The sequence below is a fragment of the Trematomus bernacchii genome, unplaced genomic scaffold (assembly GCF_902827165.1).
Source record: "Trematomus bernacchii unplaced genomic scaffold, fTreBer1.1, whole genome shotgun sequence".
Classification (NCBI taxonomy): Eukaryota; Metazoa; Chordata; class Actinopteri; order Perciformes; family Nototheniidae; genus Trematomus; species Trematomus bernacchii.
The window spans coordinates 8,728-25,000 of record NW_022987711.1 but is presented as its reverse complement, the minus strand read 5'-3'; the positions used below and the strand labels follow the sequence as shown (position 1 = coordinate 25,000).

The window sequence follows — 16,273 nt, the reverse complement described above, 5'->3', positions numbered from 1 at the left end:
AAAATATTGGCTTACAAATATAATCACTTCTCTAAAAGGTAACTAATTTTAAATATAGTTAGACATATTATGGGTAATTTACAATAATAATAATAATAATATTAATATTAGTAATAAGCTTTATATTTGTATAGCACCTATTACAAGACTTGTAGCCAAACTGGCTTCACAGCAGTTCAATAGACAGATTAGTATAACATGACAGGATGAAAGCAATGTAGAGGAGCAGCTACATTTCAACACATATATCCACGAAGATTAATACATGAAGACTTGGGACTCGGACTTGACTTGGACTCTTCTTAGGTGACTCGGACTTGGACTCGGACTCTTCTTAGGTGACTCGGACTTGGACTCGGACTCGAACACAGGTAATGATAGGGATGGGTACCAGGCGCGCCGGATTCATTTTAGAAGTGGGGGGGCCAAAAAAGTGCGTGTGTATGGCCCAATCCCAAACCACGCCCTACACCCTACCCCGACACACTCCCCCTCCGTGACGGAGTGAACTCCGTGGAGTGACACATGAGGCTCCCTCCTGTCAGATGGAGGGAGTAGACACAGCGGCAAGCTTTGGGACAAACTCCCCTCTCTCCGGCAGAAACAGGAAATGCCGTAACTAACGGTATCAAATCAGCATCTCTTTGACAAAACATGTAAATTAATAACTAAAATAAAACTCCAAACATCTCTAATTGTGTTACTGTTTTGTAAAGCTCTTTTAGTTTTAAACCTGATGTTTATAAGTTTCTTAGTTTTTGCAACAGTCTGTAAATATACACAACTTTATAATAAAATGCACACATTTACCTTTTTCTAGACTAAACACAGGTAGATCCTCAGTTAAAAACATATGAGGTTATCATGAGGTTGTTAACATCGCAGTTTATCAGTGGATGTTTGCTGGAAGCACAATAACTGCATGTTTTGCATTGCTTTTACATGTCAGTTAATATAGTGGTGAGAGACTCCCGATACATTAGATTTATAAGTTCATTAATTGTCTCATGATGCATATTTCCCGGTGAGCATGAAGTTTTTCAGAGTGGGGTTTTTCTCAGCTACGAGTTCTTTTGGAAATTGCTCTCCTTATCCGCATGCCCCTGATTGCTAGGCCCTGTCGGGTTAGAAACTGCAGACAGCGCAGTTGCTCCATCATTTCATCTCTTCTTTGTTCCTGCTCAATACGCTGTTGTTTGACAAGCTGTATGTTGACTGGTGTTTGACTGAAGAAAGCGCACTTTAATACACTCTCTGTGGAAATTAGACTTTTCGTGGCTGTCCAGGAGGCTTGGGCACTTTTTCCAGTTATTAACTCCGATATTAACAAAGCTATCATCTCCACATTTTGAGAAAGTTACAAGCCGTTTGACAGCAAATCTGCATATTTCACAGAAGGTCCGTTTAGTGGTTTTGCAAAGAATTAACCACTCTCTGTTTTTGTACCATTCTGCGTTGAAGTACCTTTCTCTTTGCCCAAATAATCTAGCGGTCAGTTAGCTGCAGCTTTACCCGTCTCAATGTCCCGACAACAAACCTCCATGCAGTCGGAACCAGCCTGTTTCGGTTCAACGACGGCGGTGGCGGCGGTTTTGACAGTCTCTGCGGCCGCAGAGCTGCTGCTTTTGGGTTCATCTGGCTTCGCTGGTTCTGTGATTGATGAAGGTCCAGGCTCCGGAGACGTGGATGTCAGGGATGTGACCTTCCAGTTGTTAATTTAAGTTTAGATTGACTGTATTTAGTTTTCTTCTGCGCTGGTTCTTCTGACTTGTTTGCAAGTGTATATTCTTTCTATCTGGTTAACGGCTGACACACACAGAACAACGTAACAAATAAAGTAAACAACGTAACGAATAAACACATCTAAGCTTTTTTATTGGTTGTAATTTACATGGATACATTTGAATGGTGTGGCAATGTCCTATTTGATTGGGTTAAAATGTACATATTCTTCCTGTTATGTCTGCTTTATTTTACCTAATGCAAAGTGACCTGCTCTATCGAAATCAGTCGCATTGACCCGAAGACACATTTTGAGTTGTATACACTGCTGGAAAGAGGAGATTCATAGCTTTCTAATGATATCAGGATTGTTGTTGTAGGCTACTCCAAATATTAAGCAAAATATGTCACATTATATAATGACTGTTACAGAGTCATCATTTTGAGAAAAAGGCCTTTAAAGTTTCCTCTTCTCTGGATCCATCTGATTGATTATTAGCGGAGCAAATGATCAAAATAGTACGAAGGGAAGATAGGGAAAGCCCGCGAGTGAGAGTGTGTATACGTGTGTGTGTGTATACGTGTGTGTGTGTATACGTGTGTGTGTGTATACGTTTGTGTATTTTTGCGTTTGTGTGTATTGTGTTTGTTTCCCGGGGAAAACACTCACGAGAAACACCGGCTGTTATGCCTGCATTGACGTCAAGTTACTCCGTTGCTTGTAATTATGCCGTTAGCTTCAAAGTTGTATTTATCATCTGAATTTGCCAAAACAAGTTTAATATTCTGAAAGCCAAGACTTTGTTTATTTGAAATCAGATAAAAACAAACTGTAACGGACCCTGCCGTGTTATCTATGATTACTATACGCCTTACATTCATAATGTCAGCAGAGGGAGGGGAAGCGGCGTGTGGAACAGCAGAGTGGAGTGAGAGCTTTACAAGCTTCAAACATGCCTGTAGCTAATGAGATTGAATATAACAATCAAACATAACAAAATATACACAGCTATCAGATCGCGTTTTAGATGCGACTTTAGAGTAGAGGAGAATTATTGAAACGGGATTTGTACAGTGTTCCACGGCATCCGCGCTGCGAAAATGTGGGGCAGGGCTGAAAAGTGGGGGGGCCAATTGGCCCCCTGGCCCCCCCACTTCCGGCGCCCTTGATGGGTACCGAGCCCCGGTATTAAACGGGCCCCGGGGCTGAATTATTAAAGATCGTGGTACCGTTAATCTCCGACGTTATCGGTCTTTTTATCGGTACTGGAGACATCTAAAAAATATGTCATGTGTATTATTGCTACACAAACATTATATTGCAGTTTTAGTGTCGCCAACTCCGTTTCTAATACGCAAAAAGACTGCAAAATGCGTCATTTTTTGTATTTTCGATCTCTCCAATCCAGACGAGAGATCTCTCTCCCCCGCCTGTGTGCGAGGGGGCGGGGCGGTTTACACACACGCAGCTGCTACATGCAGCAACACACACACACACACAGCTGCTACATGCACACACACACACACACGGAGGAGATGGCGGAGAGAAAGCGCTCCGAGGTGTGGTTCAACTTTACCCGTCTCGCTCGTTGCCTAAAGTGCAATAAGAGTTTAGCATGTCAGGGCGGTAACACGAGCAATTTGTCTAAACATTTAGCAAAAGTGCTCCACGTTCAGACGGAGAAATGCACCGGGTTCGACTGTCTCTCTAGTAGCTCTGTAGCCCCATCCACGAGTAACGTTTCCACGTCAGGTGATATGTATGCTAGCAGCAACACACGGAGCTAACTCAATGATACAAAAACATGGGTTGATGATTAGAGGTAACTGAGTTATTTAGTTTGTTAAAGTTTCAGCCATTCTGTTCACAGTTCTGTCATCACATTATTTAATATGATTTGTTAAAACGTTGTTGTTTCTGTTGATGTGAAATATTATGTATTTAATTTAAATAAAAAGCAATGTTAGTTTTGTTCACAATTTGTTTATTTTCATTTGTCATTTAATCGTTTATTTGAATAGGGACAATGCACATTAATGAACACTTTAGACAAATAATGCTTCAAGTGTAAATATGCCAGATTTTAGCTTTGAGCTAATTTCCATCCGTAGTCCCTGACAAACAACATATAGTTAGTTTACCTCATTTTTCTCTCCAAAAGAACCGATAAGAGTACCGTTAAAAGACCGGACCGATAAGCGGTATCGATAAAAGTAGTAGTACCGTTAAAACCTTAACGATACCCATCCCTAGGTAATGATGACTCGGACTCGACTCGGACACTCCTTGGGTGACTCGGACTTGGACTCGGACTCGAAGAGTGGTGACTCGAGAGCGACATGGACTCGTGAATTGGTGACTTGACTACAACACTGTGCTGTGCTTCATGATGGAAGAAACGACATAATTCAGAGGGTAATAAACACACCTGATGTTAGATACATCCTCAGACCGAGGAACCCTCCGATCACTCAAACTACTTCTGGTCGCAGTTGAACCGATTCTTAGACAGAAAACAAATCATCAACTTTTATCTAAATGTAATGATGTTTGGGAATAGTTCTTCTGCAAAACTGTCAGAAAACGCAGTTTTTCAGTCTCTTGATGATGGGACTTCCGTCTGTCTCTGTTTGTCATACACAGGTTAGCATTCTGGAGTTTAGACGGACGGACAAGACGTCTAGAGACATCTCCTTAGACTCTGAGGAACTGGGAGGGTAAACACACACACACCGTCACATGTTGAGCGCACACACACACACACCTTCACATGTTGAGCTCACACACACACACCTTCACATGTTGAGCTCACACACACCTTCACATGTTGAGCTCACACACACCTTCACATGTTGAGCTCACACCCACCTTCACATGTTGAGCTCACACACACACACACACCTTCACATGTTGAACACACACACGCGTCACACACACACACACACACACACACACAGCATAGCTGAATACATATTTAACAGGCAGTGCTCAGAGAGGACACCCTATGAATAGCTTCAGTTTCTGTGGACAAACTTAGCTTCACACACACACACACACACACACACACACACACACACACACACACACACACACACACACACACACACACACACACACACACACACACACACACACACACACACACACACACACACACACACACACACACACACACACACACACACACACACACACACACACACACACACACACACACACACACACACGCATCTTCACAGCATGGCATGATAGGAGTGTGTGTTACACTGTGAGCAACACACACTCTTTACCAACCAGAAATATCCCATCAACACTCCTCAGACCCCCCCCCCCCCCCCCATATGACACCCTTCACTGTCTGCTGGTACACATCATTGAGAGGAACACAGTGGTAATAAAGTAACATTAAGTGTGTGTTCACAGTGAGCACACACACACTTCTGACCCCCCAGAAACCCAGTGTTTGAGACACTGACCTCTCGTCTGCTGGAGACATGTCCCACTGGTCTGAATGAACAGGTAGAGGACTAAAGAGCTGATAAAGAGATCAATAAAGTGATATATAGAGTGATGTATGAGGACTCAAAGTGAGCACACACACACACACACACACTGCTGACCCCCCAGAAACAGTGGGTTTGAGACTCTCCTCTGCTGGAGACATGTCCCGCTGGTCTGAATGAACTGGTCCTACCGTGAGAGGACTAAAGAGCTGATAAAGTGATCAATAAAGTGATCAATAAAGTGATCAATAAAGTGTTAAAGTGATATAACTCACGCTGAGCAGCAGGCAGAGGGTCCAGAGGGTCCTGGGGGTCCTGGGTGTCTCGCAGCCCATAATGAGGCTCTTTCTGCGAGGAGAAAGTGATCTGAGCTCCGGAGCGCTGCCCGGCCTGCTGTGCCTCTGTTAGCCGGAGAAAAGAGAAGAATCCCGGCTGCTCCTCTGCTCCCGCACCGGGGGAACCAGCGGCTCCAAACTAAGATCCTTCAACACGGGTTCCTTTAATACAACGAGTCCTTTCTTTAGTGCAGAGGAGCTGCGGAACATGTCCAAAGTCCTCCTGAGCTCCGAAAGTTAGTGAGGAGGCTCAGGGAGGGGGGAGGAGTAAGAGAGAGAGGGAGGGAGGGAGGGGGGAGAGAGAGAGGGAGGGAGGGAGAGAGAGAGAGGGAGGGAGGGAGAGAGAGAGAGGGAGGGAGGGGGGAGAGAGAGGGAGGGAGGGAGGGGAGAGAGAGGGAGGGAGGGAGGAGTAAGAGAGAGAGGGAGGGAGGAGAGAGAGAGAGAGAGAGAGGGAGAGATGTTACTCTCTTCATGCATTCAGAAGAGGATTAGCAAAAGTGCATTTTTCTTTTGTTTTGTGGGAAAAGAAAGTATGACTTTTTTTCAGAATTCTCGATTTGTTTGCAAATTCTGAGATTTGGAGAAAATCTTTTCTGAAATCAGAGAGAATTCTTTTTACTTTTGGTCAGATCTAAAAAAAAAAAAAAATGTTGACATGACCCTAATCCTCTTCCGTACATGCACTTACTAAATTAAAAGTATACAATGATATATAGTTGTTTCCTGAGTAAAGGTAACAATAAAGTATTTCTTGAAGTAAAGTGCATTAAGAATCTAATTGACTTGATACCAGACGACGCGTGAAGTACTTTAGACTTTATTTAAAAAATATTAAATAAAGGTTTCTCTTTATTTGACATGTAGTGCCCTCTGCTGGAGACAGAGAGGCATTACACCACACACTCAGACCTGTGTGTGTGTGTGTGTGTGTGTGTGTGTGTGTGTGTGTGTGTGTGTGTGTGTGTGTGTGTATTTCAGGAGCAACTCGTCTCACTTTCCCACTAGAATAAATGCAGAGAGATTATCGTGCGTTGGTATGCTGTGAGATTTTAAATATAAATACACTGCAGACGCTGTGATGCTACTTACAGACGCCCTCTGCATGTTTCCAGATACTTAGAAATACTAAGTAATACCCTGGGTCTGATGATACCCTGGGTCCGGTGATGCCCTGGGTCTGGTGATGCCCTGGGCCTGGTGATACCCTGGGTCTGGTGATACCCTGGGTCTGGTGATGCCCTGGGTCTGGTGATACCCTGGGCCTGGTGATACCCTGGGTCTGGTGATACCCTGGGTCTGGTGATGCCCTGGGCCTGGTGATACCCTGGGTCTGGTGATACCCTGGGCCTGGTGATACCCTGGGTCTGGTGATACCCTGGGTCCGGTAATACCCTGGGTCCGGTGATGCCCTGGGTCCGGTGATGCCCTGGGTCCGGTGATACCCTGGGTCCGGTGATGCCCTGGGTCTGGTGATACCCTGGGTCTGATGATGCCCTGGGTCCGGTGATACCCTGGGTCTGATGATGCCCTGGGTCCGGGGATACCCTGGATCCGGTGATGCCCTGGATCCGGGTGATGCCCTGGGTCCGGTGATACCCTGGGTCTGGTGATACCCTGGGTCTGGTGATGCCCTGGGTCTGATGATACCCTGGGTCTGGTGATGCCCTGGGTCTGATGATACCCTGGGTCTGGTGATGCCCTGGGTCTGGTGATACCCTGGGTCTGGTGATGCCCTGGGTCTGATGAAACCCTGGGTCTGGTGATGCCCTGGGTCTGGTGATGCCCTGGGTCTGGTGATGCCCTGGGTCTGATGATGCCCTGGGTCTGGTGATGCCCTGGGTCTGGTGATGCCCTGGGTCTGGTGATACCCTGGGTCTGGTGATGCCCTGGGGTCTGATGAAACCCTGGGTCTGATGATACCCTGGGTCTGGTATGACCCTGGGTCTGATGATACCCTGGGTCTGGTGATGCCCTTGTGATGCCCTGGTAGGTGATGCCCTGGGTCTGGTGATGCCCTGGGTCTGGTGGATGCCCTAGGGTCTGGTGATGCCCTGGGTCTGATGATACCCCTGGGTCTGGTGATGGCCCTGTGGTCTGGTGATTGCCCTGGGCTCTGGTGATACCCTGGGTCTGGTGATGCCCTGGGTCTGATGATACCCTGGGTCTGGTGCTTGCCCTGGGTTCTGGTGATGCCCTGGGTCTGGTGATGCCCTGGGTCTGGTGATGCCCTGGGTCTGGTGATGCCCTGGGTCTGGTGATGCCCTGGGTCTGGTGATGCCCTGGGTCTGGTGATGCCCTGGGTCTGGTGATGCCCTGGGTCTGGTGATGGTGGTTCACAAAGACAGCAAAATAAAAGAATAGGTCATACATCATCGTGTTTAAAAGAAACCAGTTGGTGCTTCAAAGGAGATGTAACATCTGATCCTCTGTCAGCGCCGCCCTCTGGACTCTGACTCCGTGTCAGAGTCATTAACAGATAACTTTATCTCCACACACACACACACACACACACACACACACACACACACACACACACACACACACACACACACACACACACACACACACACACACACGTACATTAGTGTCAATAGCAGAATAAACTAAAGTGTAAAACCTTCAAACTGAAAGCTATAAGACTATTAAACACCTGTTGTGTTTGTTTATGTATTTAAAGGACAGTGCACATGAATCCACTTTGCTGTAAATGAGCCAGTATTAGCCAGCAGGCTCATTTTCAACTGTTGTCCTTGGCAAGATGTTAAATGACCACAACTGTCTTTATTTTGTTGTTGTTTATATGTATTGTTTTATATCTTGTAAATTGCACTGTTGAGGAACCTGATCTAAGTGTTTCATACATTACCTAATAACACCAGTTGTGTGACAATAAACCTTTGAATCTTGAAACAAAGAACTTCAATTCTCCGCTTACTTTAACATGAACTCTTTGCCCTCGTGCCGTTTGAACCTGTGTCCTCTGAGTCACAAAGGGTTTCTAATCTCGCTTAACAGTCAGAAACCTTAGAGTTCACTTTTCTCCTATCATCATTGTTAGCCATCATATCATGCCAGGAAGTTTTGACGTTTTTGAATTGCGTCATTATCTTTGGATTACTCAATATTTTATGTAATAATAAAAAAAAAGATCCACTTGTTGCTCCCGTATGAACTCGTGCTGCCTTCAGGCACACTGAGTAACTTTGAGAATGACAAGTGTATGACCGAAATATAAAGCAGAAAACATATGTTATATAATATTTCTTCACTTAATGGGAAGTCTTACTTGCCTTGCCTTACTTCATAAAAACGAAGAAAATACGTAAAGAGACAAACAAAAAATATAGCATTTTGAATGAACTTTTAATGTTTCCTTCACAGCGGAATACAGTATAAATTCCGCTCCTCCTGTGAGCACCTGAAGTATCCTCAGCAGTAACTAACGTCTCCTCTGACAGACAGCTTGTTCAGGATCTCAGCATGTGGTCTCTGTGCAGGACCTTCATTAGACCCGCTCTCTCCACAGGGGGGCTCCCGTCCCTCCGCAGGTCTGTGGTCGCACCCCCGGTCAGCAGGAGCTACGGGACCCGCTTCAATGTCCCCCCCAGCGCAGAGTTCGTGTCCCGGGTCTCGGGGATCCCCACCATGAACAAGCTGCCCCACCAGGAGAGCGCGGAGGGGCTGGACGCGGCCTTCATCGGGGTCCCCATCGACACCGGGACCTCCAACAGACCCGGGGCCAGGTGACCGTTCAGCCTTTATACAGACTATACACTCCTGTGCTGCGTTCAGGGTCCGCGGAACTGTTGCTTTACTGTGCTGCGTTCAGGGTCCGCGGAACTGTTGCTTTACTGTGCTGCATTCAGAGTACTACTGTTACTGTGAAGCGTTCAGGGTCTGCACAACTTTGACTTTACTGTTCTGCAAAACTGTTAAACTAATGTGCTGCGTTCAGGGTTTGCACAGCTTTACTGTACTGTGCTGCGTTCAGGGTCTGCAGCAGAGGTGCAAGAAGTACTCAGTTCAAAGTAAAAGTCCAGCATTTCAAATTAACAAAGTATAAAAGTATTAGCATCAACATAAACTTTAAGTACCAACATTTTATATTTTGTATTTATGATATCAACCAGTTACCAGTAACTAAATCTGTAAAATAAATGTAGTGGATATAAAGTATGAAGTATTACAATAAGAAGATACTCAAGTAAAGTAAAAGTACCTCAATGTTTTAAATGTACTGTGTTACTTTACACCTCTGGTCTGCCTTTACTGAATACTATAATGTGCTGCGTTCAGGGTCCACACTATGTTTACACAAGAGAACTGTACACAGAGTGAATGTTATTTATTAACCCCTGCAGGTATTAAATAATGTACATTAAGACCAAATTAAATACGTTAACTGCGGTGATAACTATTTATAGAAAAGTACAGGGTCTGCAGCAGTAGAGAACTGAACACAGAGTGTTATTTGTCTGCAGGTTCGGGCCCCGGCAGATCCGCGTGGAGTCGGCCATGCTGCGCAGCTTCAACAGTGGAACCAGAGCGGCTCCGTACGACTCGCTGATGGTGGCCGACATCGGAGACGTGAACGTGAACCTATACGACCTGAAGGACACGTGCACGCGCATCAGAGAGTTCTACAGGAGGGTCCTGTCTGCAGGGTGCATCCCCCTCACCATGGGTGAGGAGTACTATATTATATCATATTTCTGTGTGTCCCTGAAGGCAGCATCTCCCCCCTCCAATGAGATTCCTCCATGTGATTTTGGATTATGTCAGAAAATAATCTCTGAGTCAAAAACACATTCAGAAACCATTGGTCTGCACTACTGTTACTTCACTATGCTGCGTTCAGGGTCTGCACTACTGTTACTTCACTATGCTGCGTTCAGGGTCTGCACTACTGTTACTTCACTATGCTGCGTTCAGGGTCTGCACTACTGTTACTTCACTATGCTGCGTTCAGGGTCTGCACTACTGTTACTTCACTATGCTGCGTTCAGGGTCTGCACTACTGTTACTTCACTATGCTGCGTTCAGGGTCTGCACTACTGTTACTTCACTATGCTGCGTTCAGGGTCTGCACTACTGTTACTTCACTATGCTGCGTTCAGGGTCTGCACTACTGTTACTTCACGATGCTGCGTTCAGGGTCTGCACTACTGTTACTTCACTATGCTGCGTTCAGGGTCTGCACTACTGTTACTTCACTATGCTGCGTTCAGGGTCTGCACTACTGTTACTTCACTATGCTGCGTTCAGGGTCTGCACTACTGTTACTTCACTATGCTGCGTTCAGGGTCTGCACTACTGTTTACTTCACTATGCTGCGTTCAGGGTCTGCACTACTGTTACTTCACTATGCTGCGTTCAGGGTCTGCACTACTGTTACTTCACGATGCTGCGTTCAGGGTCTGCACTACTGTTACTTCACTATGCTGCGTTCAGGGTCTGCACTACTGTTACTTCACTATGCTGCGTTCAGGGTCTGCACTACTGTTACTTCACTATGCTGCGTTCAGGGTCTGCACTACTGTTACTTCACTGTGCTGCGTTCAGGGTCTGCACTACTGTTACTTCACTATGCTGCGTTCAGGGTCTGCACTACTGTTACTTCACTGTGCTGCGTTCAGGGTCTGCAACAGAGGTACAAGAAGTACTCAGTTCAAAGTATGAATATGTTTGCAGATGTAGTTAATGATCAACAGGAATGGTTGCTGATGAATCTCCTGTCTCTGTATCAGTTTATTCTAATAATAATAATAGCTTGGATTTATTTAGCGCCTTTCATGGGACCCTAGGTCGCTTTACAAAGAAAAACAGGAGTAAAAACAAACGTCCAAAAACAAAAGGCAGTCAGACAAACAGTCAGACAGACTAAGCAACAAATCAATTAGGGGCCGAAGGCCTTGGCAAACAGGTGGGACTTGAGGGCCCTTTTGAAGGCGTCAAGCGTGGGGATGTTGCAGATCTCCGCAGTGAGAGCGTTCCAGAGGGGGGGGTGGGCTGCCACACTGAAGGCTCGGTCCCTGAAGGTTCGCAGGTTGGTGCAGGCGATGGTGAGCAGGCCAGAGTCTGAAGACCGCAGGTTCCGGGGTGGGGCATGTGGGCGGAGGAGGTCCTATAGGTACTGGGGGGCAAGGGCATAGAGGGACTTGTAGGTGAGGAGGAGGACTTTGTAGGGACTTCACCGGCAGCCAGTGGAGGTGGATGAGGTTGGGAGTGATGTGCTGACACGGCTTTGTATGTGTGAGTACCCTAGCAGCACAGTGTTGAACGTACTGGAGCCTGTCCAGGGTTTTGTTGGGGACCCCAAACAGGACACCATTGCAGTAGTCCAAGCGGGAGGTGACGAAAGCATGGACTAAGGTTTCTGCAACCGACTCCGAGAGTGACGGTCGGAGTCGTTCTTTAGATGGAAAAAGGCGGATTTGGTGACAGACTTGATGTGGGAGTGGAAGGAAAGGGTGGAGTCAAAGATGACACCCAGGTTGCAGACTTCAGGAGATGGGGAGATGGAGCAGCCGTCAACCTCAAGGATGAAGTCACCAACCTTCTGGAGCAGCGCCTTGGGGGCCACAGCCATGAGCTCTGTTTTCCTGCTGTTTGAGGTAGTTGGAGGACATCCAGGTTTTGATGTCGTGCAGGCAGTTGATGAGAGACTGAGGGGGGAGCTGGGAGGATGGAGTAGTGCTGAGATAGATTTGGGTATCATCAGCGTAGCAGTGGAAGTTGAGTCCATGATGGCAGATGATCTGACCGAGGGGGAGCATGTCAATGGTGAACATTTATAATTATTCTTACTCGGTACAAAGATCTGTTCCTGCTCTCATTGGGTCCATGGTGGCTCTCTAACAGCTGCTTTCCCTGCAGGTGGAGACCACACCATTGCATACCCCATCCTGCAGGCGGTGGCTGAGAAGTAAGTCTGTCCAAATGAAAACAAAGATTTTCAGTTTTCAAAGGTTCTTAAAGATCAAGAGAAGCAGTGACGCCTCAGATTCAAGAAGCTGGAACCAATGGATATGTTTGCAGGTTTAGTGAATGATCAACAGATTCATCTCCTGTTTCTGTTTCAGTTTATTACTGGAGATCTTTTATTGCTATTCATCAATGCGCTGTTGCTCAACAAAATGCACGCTGTAATCTGTAATGCTTCAAACGTACAAAACACATTTACTTCATGAGCGAGTACAGAGTCCGACACACTGAGAGATATGGCTGCAACATCTTTATAGACCAAGCTGGTTGGTGGGTCTGTAAACTGAGAGAGAGCCTAAGAAGACCTCTCCAAAGATATTTAGCTTACTGTCACAGAGGGTTAGGAAATACATTTGAGAAGCTGCAATCTGAGACTTTAGACCTTTTGTTCTCCTAAATTCTATATTAAAGTGGACCTATCATGCTATATTATAATAATATAGTGTAGGACCATACCTATATAAGGCATATTTATACTTTTTTTTTTTCAAAATACCAAACAGCTCATGCATTTTAGCCATGCCTCATTTTGCTCAATTTGACAATTTCTAGCTCTGTTTTAGCAAGGGCTGATTCAGTGAGAACAGCACCACCTACAGGCCTGGCATATGTACTACAGCGTCTCCAGCGCTTTCGAACGGCAATGGCCGTGGCTGTCTCCTCCTGATTGGTGGAGTTGGCCCAATAGCCGTAGCGCCACCGTCCTGACGTCAGGACAGTGTTCAAATCTGGATCAGTTTTTATCAGATCCGTTGCAGCCCCTTTTTTAGAGATTTGGGTATGGAGGAAAATAGAGAGGGTTGTGTTTTCTGACACTTGGTGAGTTCCCTGGAACACCGGGGACACATATTCATGTAGAAAAGACGTACACAAGTGCATTTTGCATGATAGGTCCCCTTTAAATGTTGAATATTGTGGTATTTCTTTTTCAGCAAATATGGAAAGATTCTCCAAAATAATGTGAAAACTGTTCAAATAATATGCGGAAAATGTTGTAAAAAACATTGTTTAAAGAAATGTACAAAAAGACTGTATAAAATAAATAAATACATATGTTAAAATGTCAGAAAATATAGAAACAAGTCTGAAATGTAGGTAACTCTGTAATACCCTGTAATACTCTGTGGTACTCTGTGGTACTCTGTAATAATAATAAATAAATAAATTAATAATAATAATAATAATAATAATAATAATAATAATAATAAATAAATAAATAAAATAATAATAAATAAATAAAAAAATAAAAATAATACTCTGTGGTTCCCTGCAGGCACGGCCCGGTGGGTCTGGTCCACGTTGACGCTCACGCTGACACCAGTGATGTGGTTCTGGGGGAGCGGATCGGACACGGGACCCCCTTCAGACGCTGTGTGGAGGAGGGGCTGCTGGACTGCAGCCGGGTGGTGCAGATCGGCCTGCGGGGGTCCGGTTACTCCGCCGACTCCTACGCCTGGAGCCGTGCTCAGGTACCGGAGATCAATAAGATCTAGTTCTACGTACCTCTGATGCCAGCTACTTCCTGTAACACAGGGTACTGACTAACTGACTGAGGCCCAATTCCAAACCTCACCCTACCCACTCCCCCTTGCAACCCCGTAACTTTTCGTAAGGTTTATCACAGGACAAGACACAGCTGGGCAGGGGAGGCAGAAACACAAAGAGACAATCAGACACAGGAGGCAAACACAGGAAGGAAGACCAGACGCAGGGAGAACAGAATTTCAAAATAAAACTGGAAACTAAACACACAAAACTAAGAATCGTGACAGGGTTAGTGTGTAGGGGGCGGTTTGGAATTGGGCCTGACTGACTGTGTGTGTGTGTGTGTGTGTGTAGGGTTTCCGTGTAGTGCAGGTGGAGGAGTGCTGGTTCAAGTCTCTGGCTCCCCTCATGGAGGAGGTCAGGGGTCAGATGGGAGGGGGTCCGGTGTACCTGAGTTTTGATATCGATGCTCTGGACCCCGGCTTCGCTCCGGGCACCGGGACCCCCGAGATCGCCGGGCTCACCCCCATACAGGTAGACTACTGTAACTACTGCTTACTGCTATATTACATCGGTTCTTATTTGACACTTCTATATATACTACCACTTCTACTGGATTTATAGTGGGGGGAAGAAAGGGAGAATTCTGAGATTTTTAGAAAGAAGTCGGAATTTAGAGATTTTCCGAAAAAAAGTGAGAATTTCAGAAAAAGGGAAAATTCAGTGATTTTCGGGAAAAGTCTTTATTTTGAGAATTTTTGTAAAAAGTCAACATTTTCAGAGAGATTTTCTGAAAAAAGTGATAATTGTGATTTTCAGAAAGAGCATGTTTCTCCTGTCGGCCAGCATCGTTTTTAGATGATTCTGATTTATTGTTCTGTTTTCAGGGAGTGGAGATAATCCGCGGCTGTCGGGGTTTGAACCTGGTGGGCTGTGACCTGGTGGAGGTGTCTCCCCCCTACGACACCACCGGTACTACACACTCTATTTCATCATTCATATATTGAATTATGTTTAAATCATTATATTTCTATATTTCCCCCCCCCTCAGGAAACACGGCGCTGACCGGAGCTAACCTCCTGTTCGAGATGCTCTGCGTCCTCCCCAACGTCAAATACCTCTGATTCTAATCAATAACATCAAGTCTTCTTTAAAGATAGAAAGAGGGTAACTCTGCATCAATTACAGATGTTTCATAAATAAACAGTGAGTATTGTTTACAGCCAATGAGAGGACAGATGCTCGACTGAAGAGGATTCTAGTCTCATAGTCTTTGAGATGAATTATAATATCATTCTGTGCTTTATGAATGAAATATGAAGATGTAATTAAAATGTAAAAAGTATCTAATGAATGTGCAATATTTAAATAAAACACTATATCAATGGAGTTACAGTTTAATAAATACTAATAATACACTGAGTTTCATGTGTGGGTCACTGCCCTCATCCTTTGACTTCTGTTTCATCATTTCCATTGACTGGGCTCTGGTTTCAGACGGAGGGTGAAAAGAGGAGCTGCAGCTCAGGCAGTATGAGAAACATAACGTGCTGTTACGTCGAGACAACAACCAATGACATCAAGAGAGTCACCGTGAAGGTGTTTTTATTTACACCAAAACAATAACGCCAACAACTGACAACTTAAAGGTGGGGTAGGTAAGTTTGAGAAACCGGCTCGAGATACACTTGTTGTTATATTCCATGGAATGCTCTTAACATCCCGATAGCAATGAATATCTGAAGTGCTTTGACAACAAATCCATAAATAAATATCATCTGTGGAAGCTGTAGTACTGTAAAAAGCACGACCAATCATTTGAGCCGGCCCGGCTAAAATAACTGGATGGCCTACCTGCCTGTCAGCCTTCCATCTGTGCACAAACTTATCTCGTGCCCTCATTGGTCATGTGCGCGTTCGTGTGTGTTGGAGGAGGGGCTCTGTAAGGAAGTGGCAGATTTGTTCCGGCTGTGTATTTTCAAATTCTAGCGATCTCGAGCCGATTTCTCCAAAATGAGAACACGTCGATGCAACAGTCGATGTCGGTGTCGGCGAGTTCTCTGGTGACTGCTTGGTGTGTCAGGGCCTTTACAGCCTGTTTTGCTAATCTGTCTACTTCCATTTCCCACAATTCCCATGTGGGCAGGAACCCAAATAAATGTCCCCACAGCGCCTCGCTTGTTATCTGTGTGTGTTGTAATGATAAAGAGTTTATCTAGAGGGGAGTGGAGCTCCTCCTTCA

General features: G+C 45.3%; 2 protein-coding genes across 2 annotated transcripts in view; one reads left to right on the top strand and one right to left on the bottom strand.

The window, feature by feature from the left end:
- Nucleotides 1–5,821, bottom strand: part of hspg2 (heparan sulfate proteoglycan 2) — a 172,060-nt gene extending 166,239 nt beyond the window's left edge. Inside the window, 1 exon segment of the mRNA XM_034141030.1 lies at nt 5,502–5,821. Coding sequence (XP_033996921.1) covers nt 5,502–5,561 — 60 coding nt within the window. The 5' untranslated portion in view covers nt 5,562–5,821.
- A 3,085-nt stretch (nt 5,822–8,906) lies between these two features.
- Nucleotides 8,907–15,450, top strand: LOC117491161 (agmatinase, mitochondrial-like). Its single transcript, XM_034141026.1, has 7 exons — nt 8,907–9,304; nt 10,043–10,245; nt 12,438–12,486; nt 13,819–14,014; nt 14,385–14,564; nt 14,918–15,002; nt 15,082–15,450. Exons 1-7 carry the CDS (start codon nt 9,042–9,044, stop codon nt 15,153–15,155), a joined length of 1,050 nt encoding a protein of 349 aa, XP_033996917.1. The 5' UTR covers nt 8,907–9,041; the 3' UTR covers nt 15,156–15,450.
- The last annotated feature ends 823 nt before the right edge of the window (nt 15,451–16,273 follow it).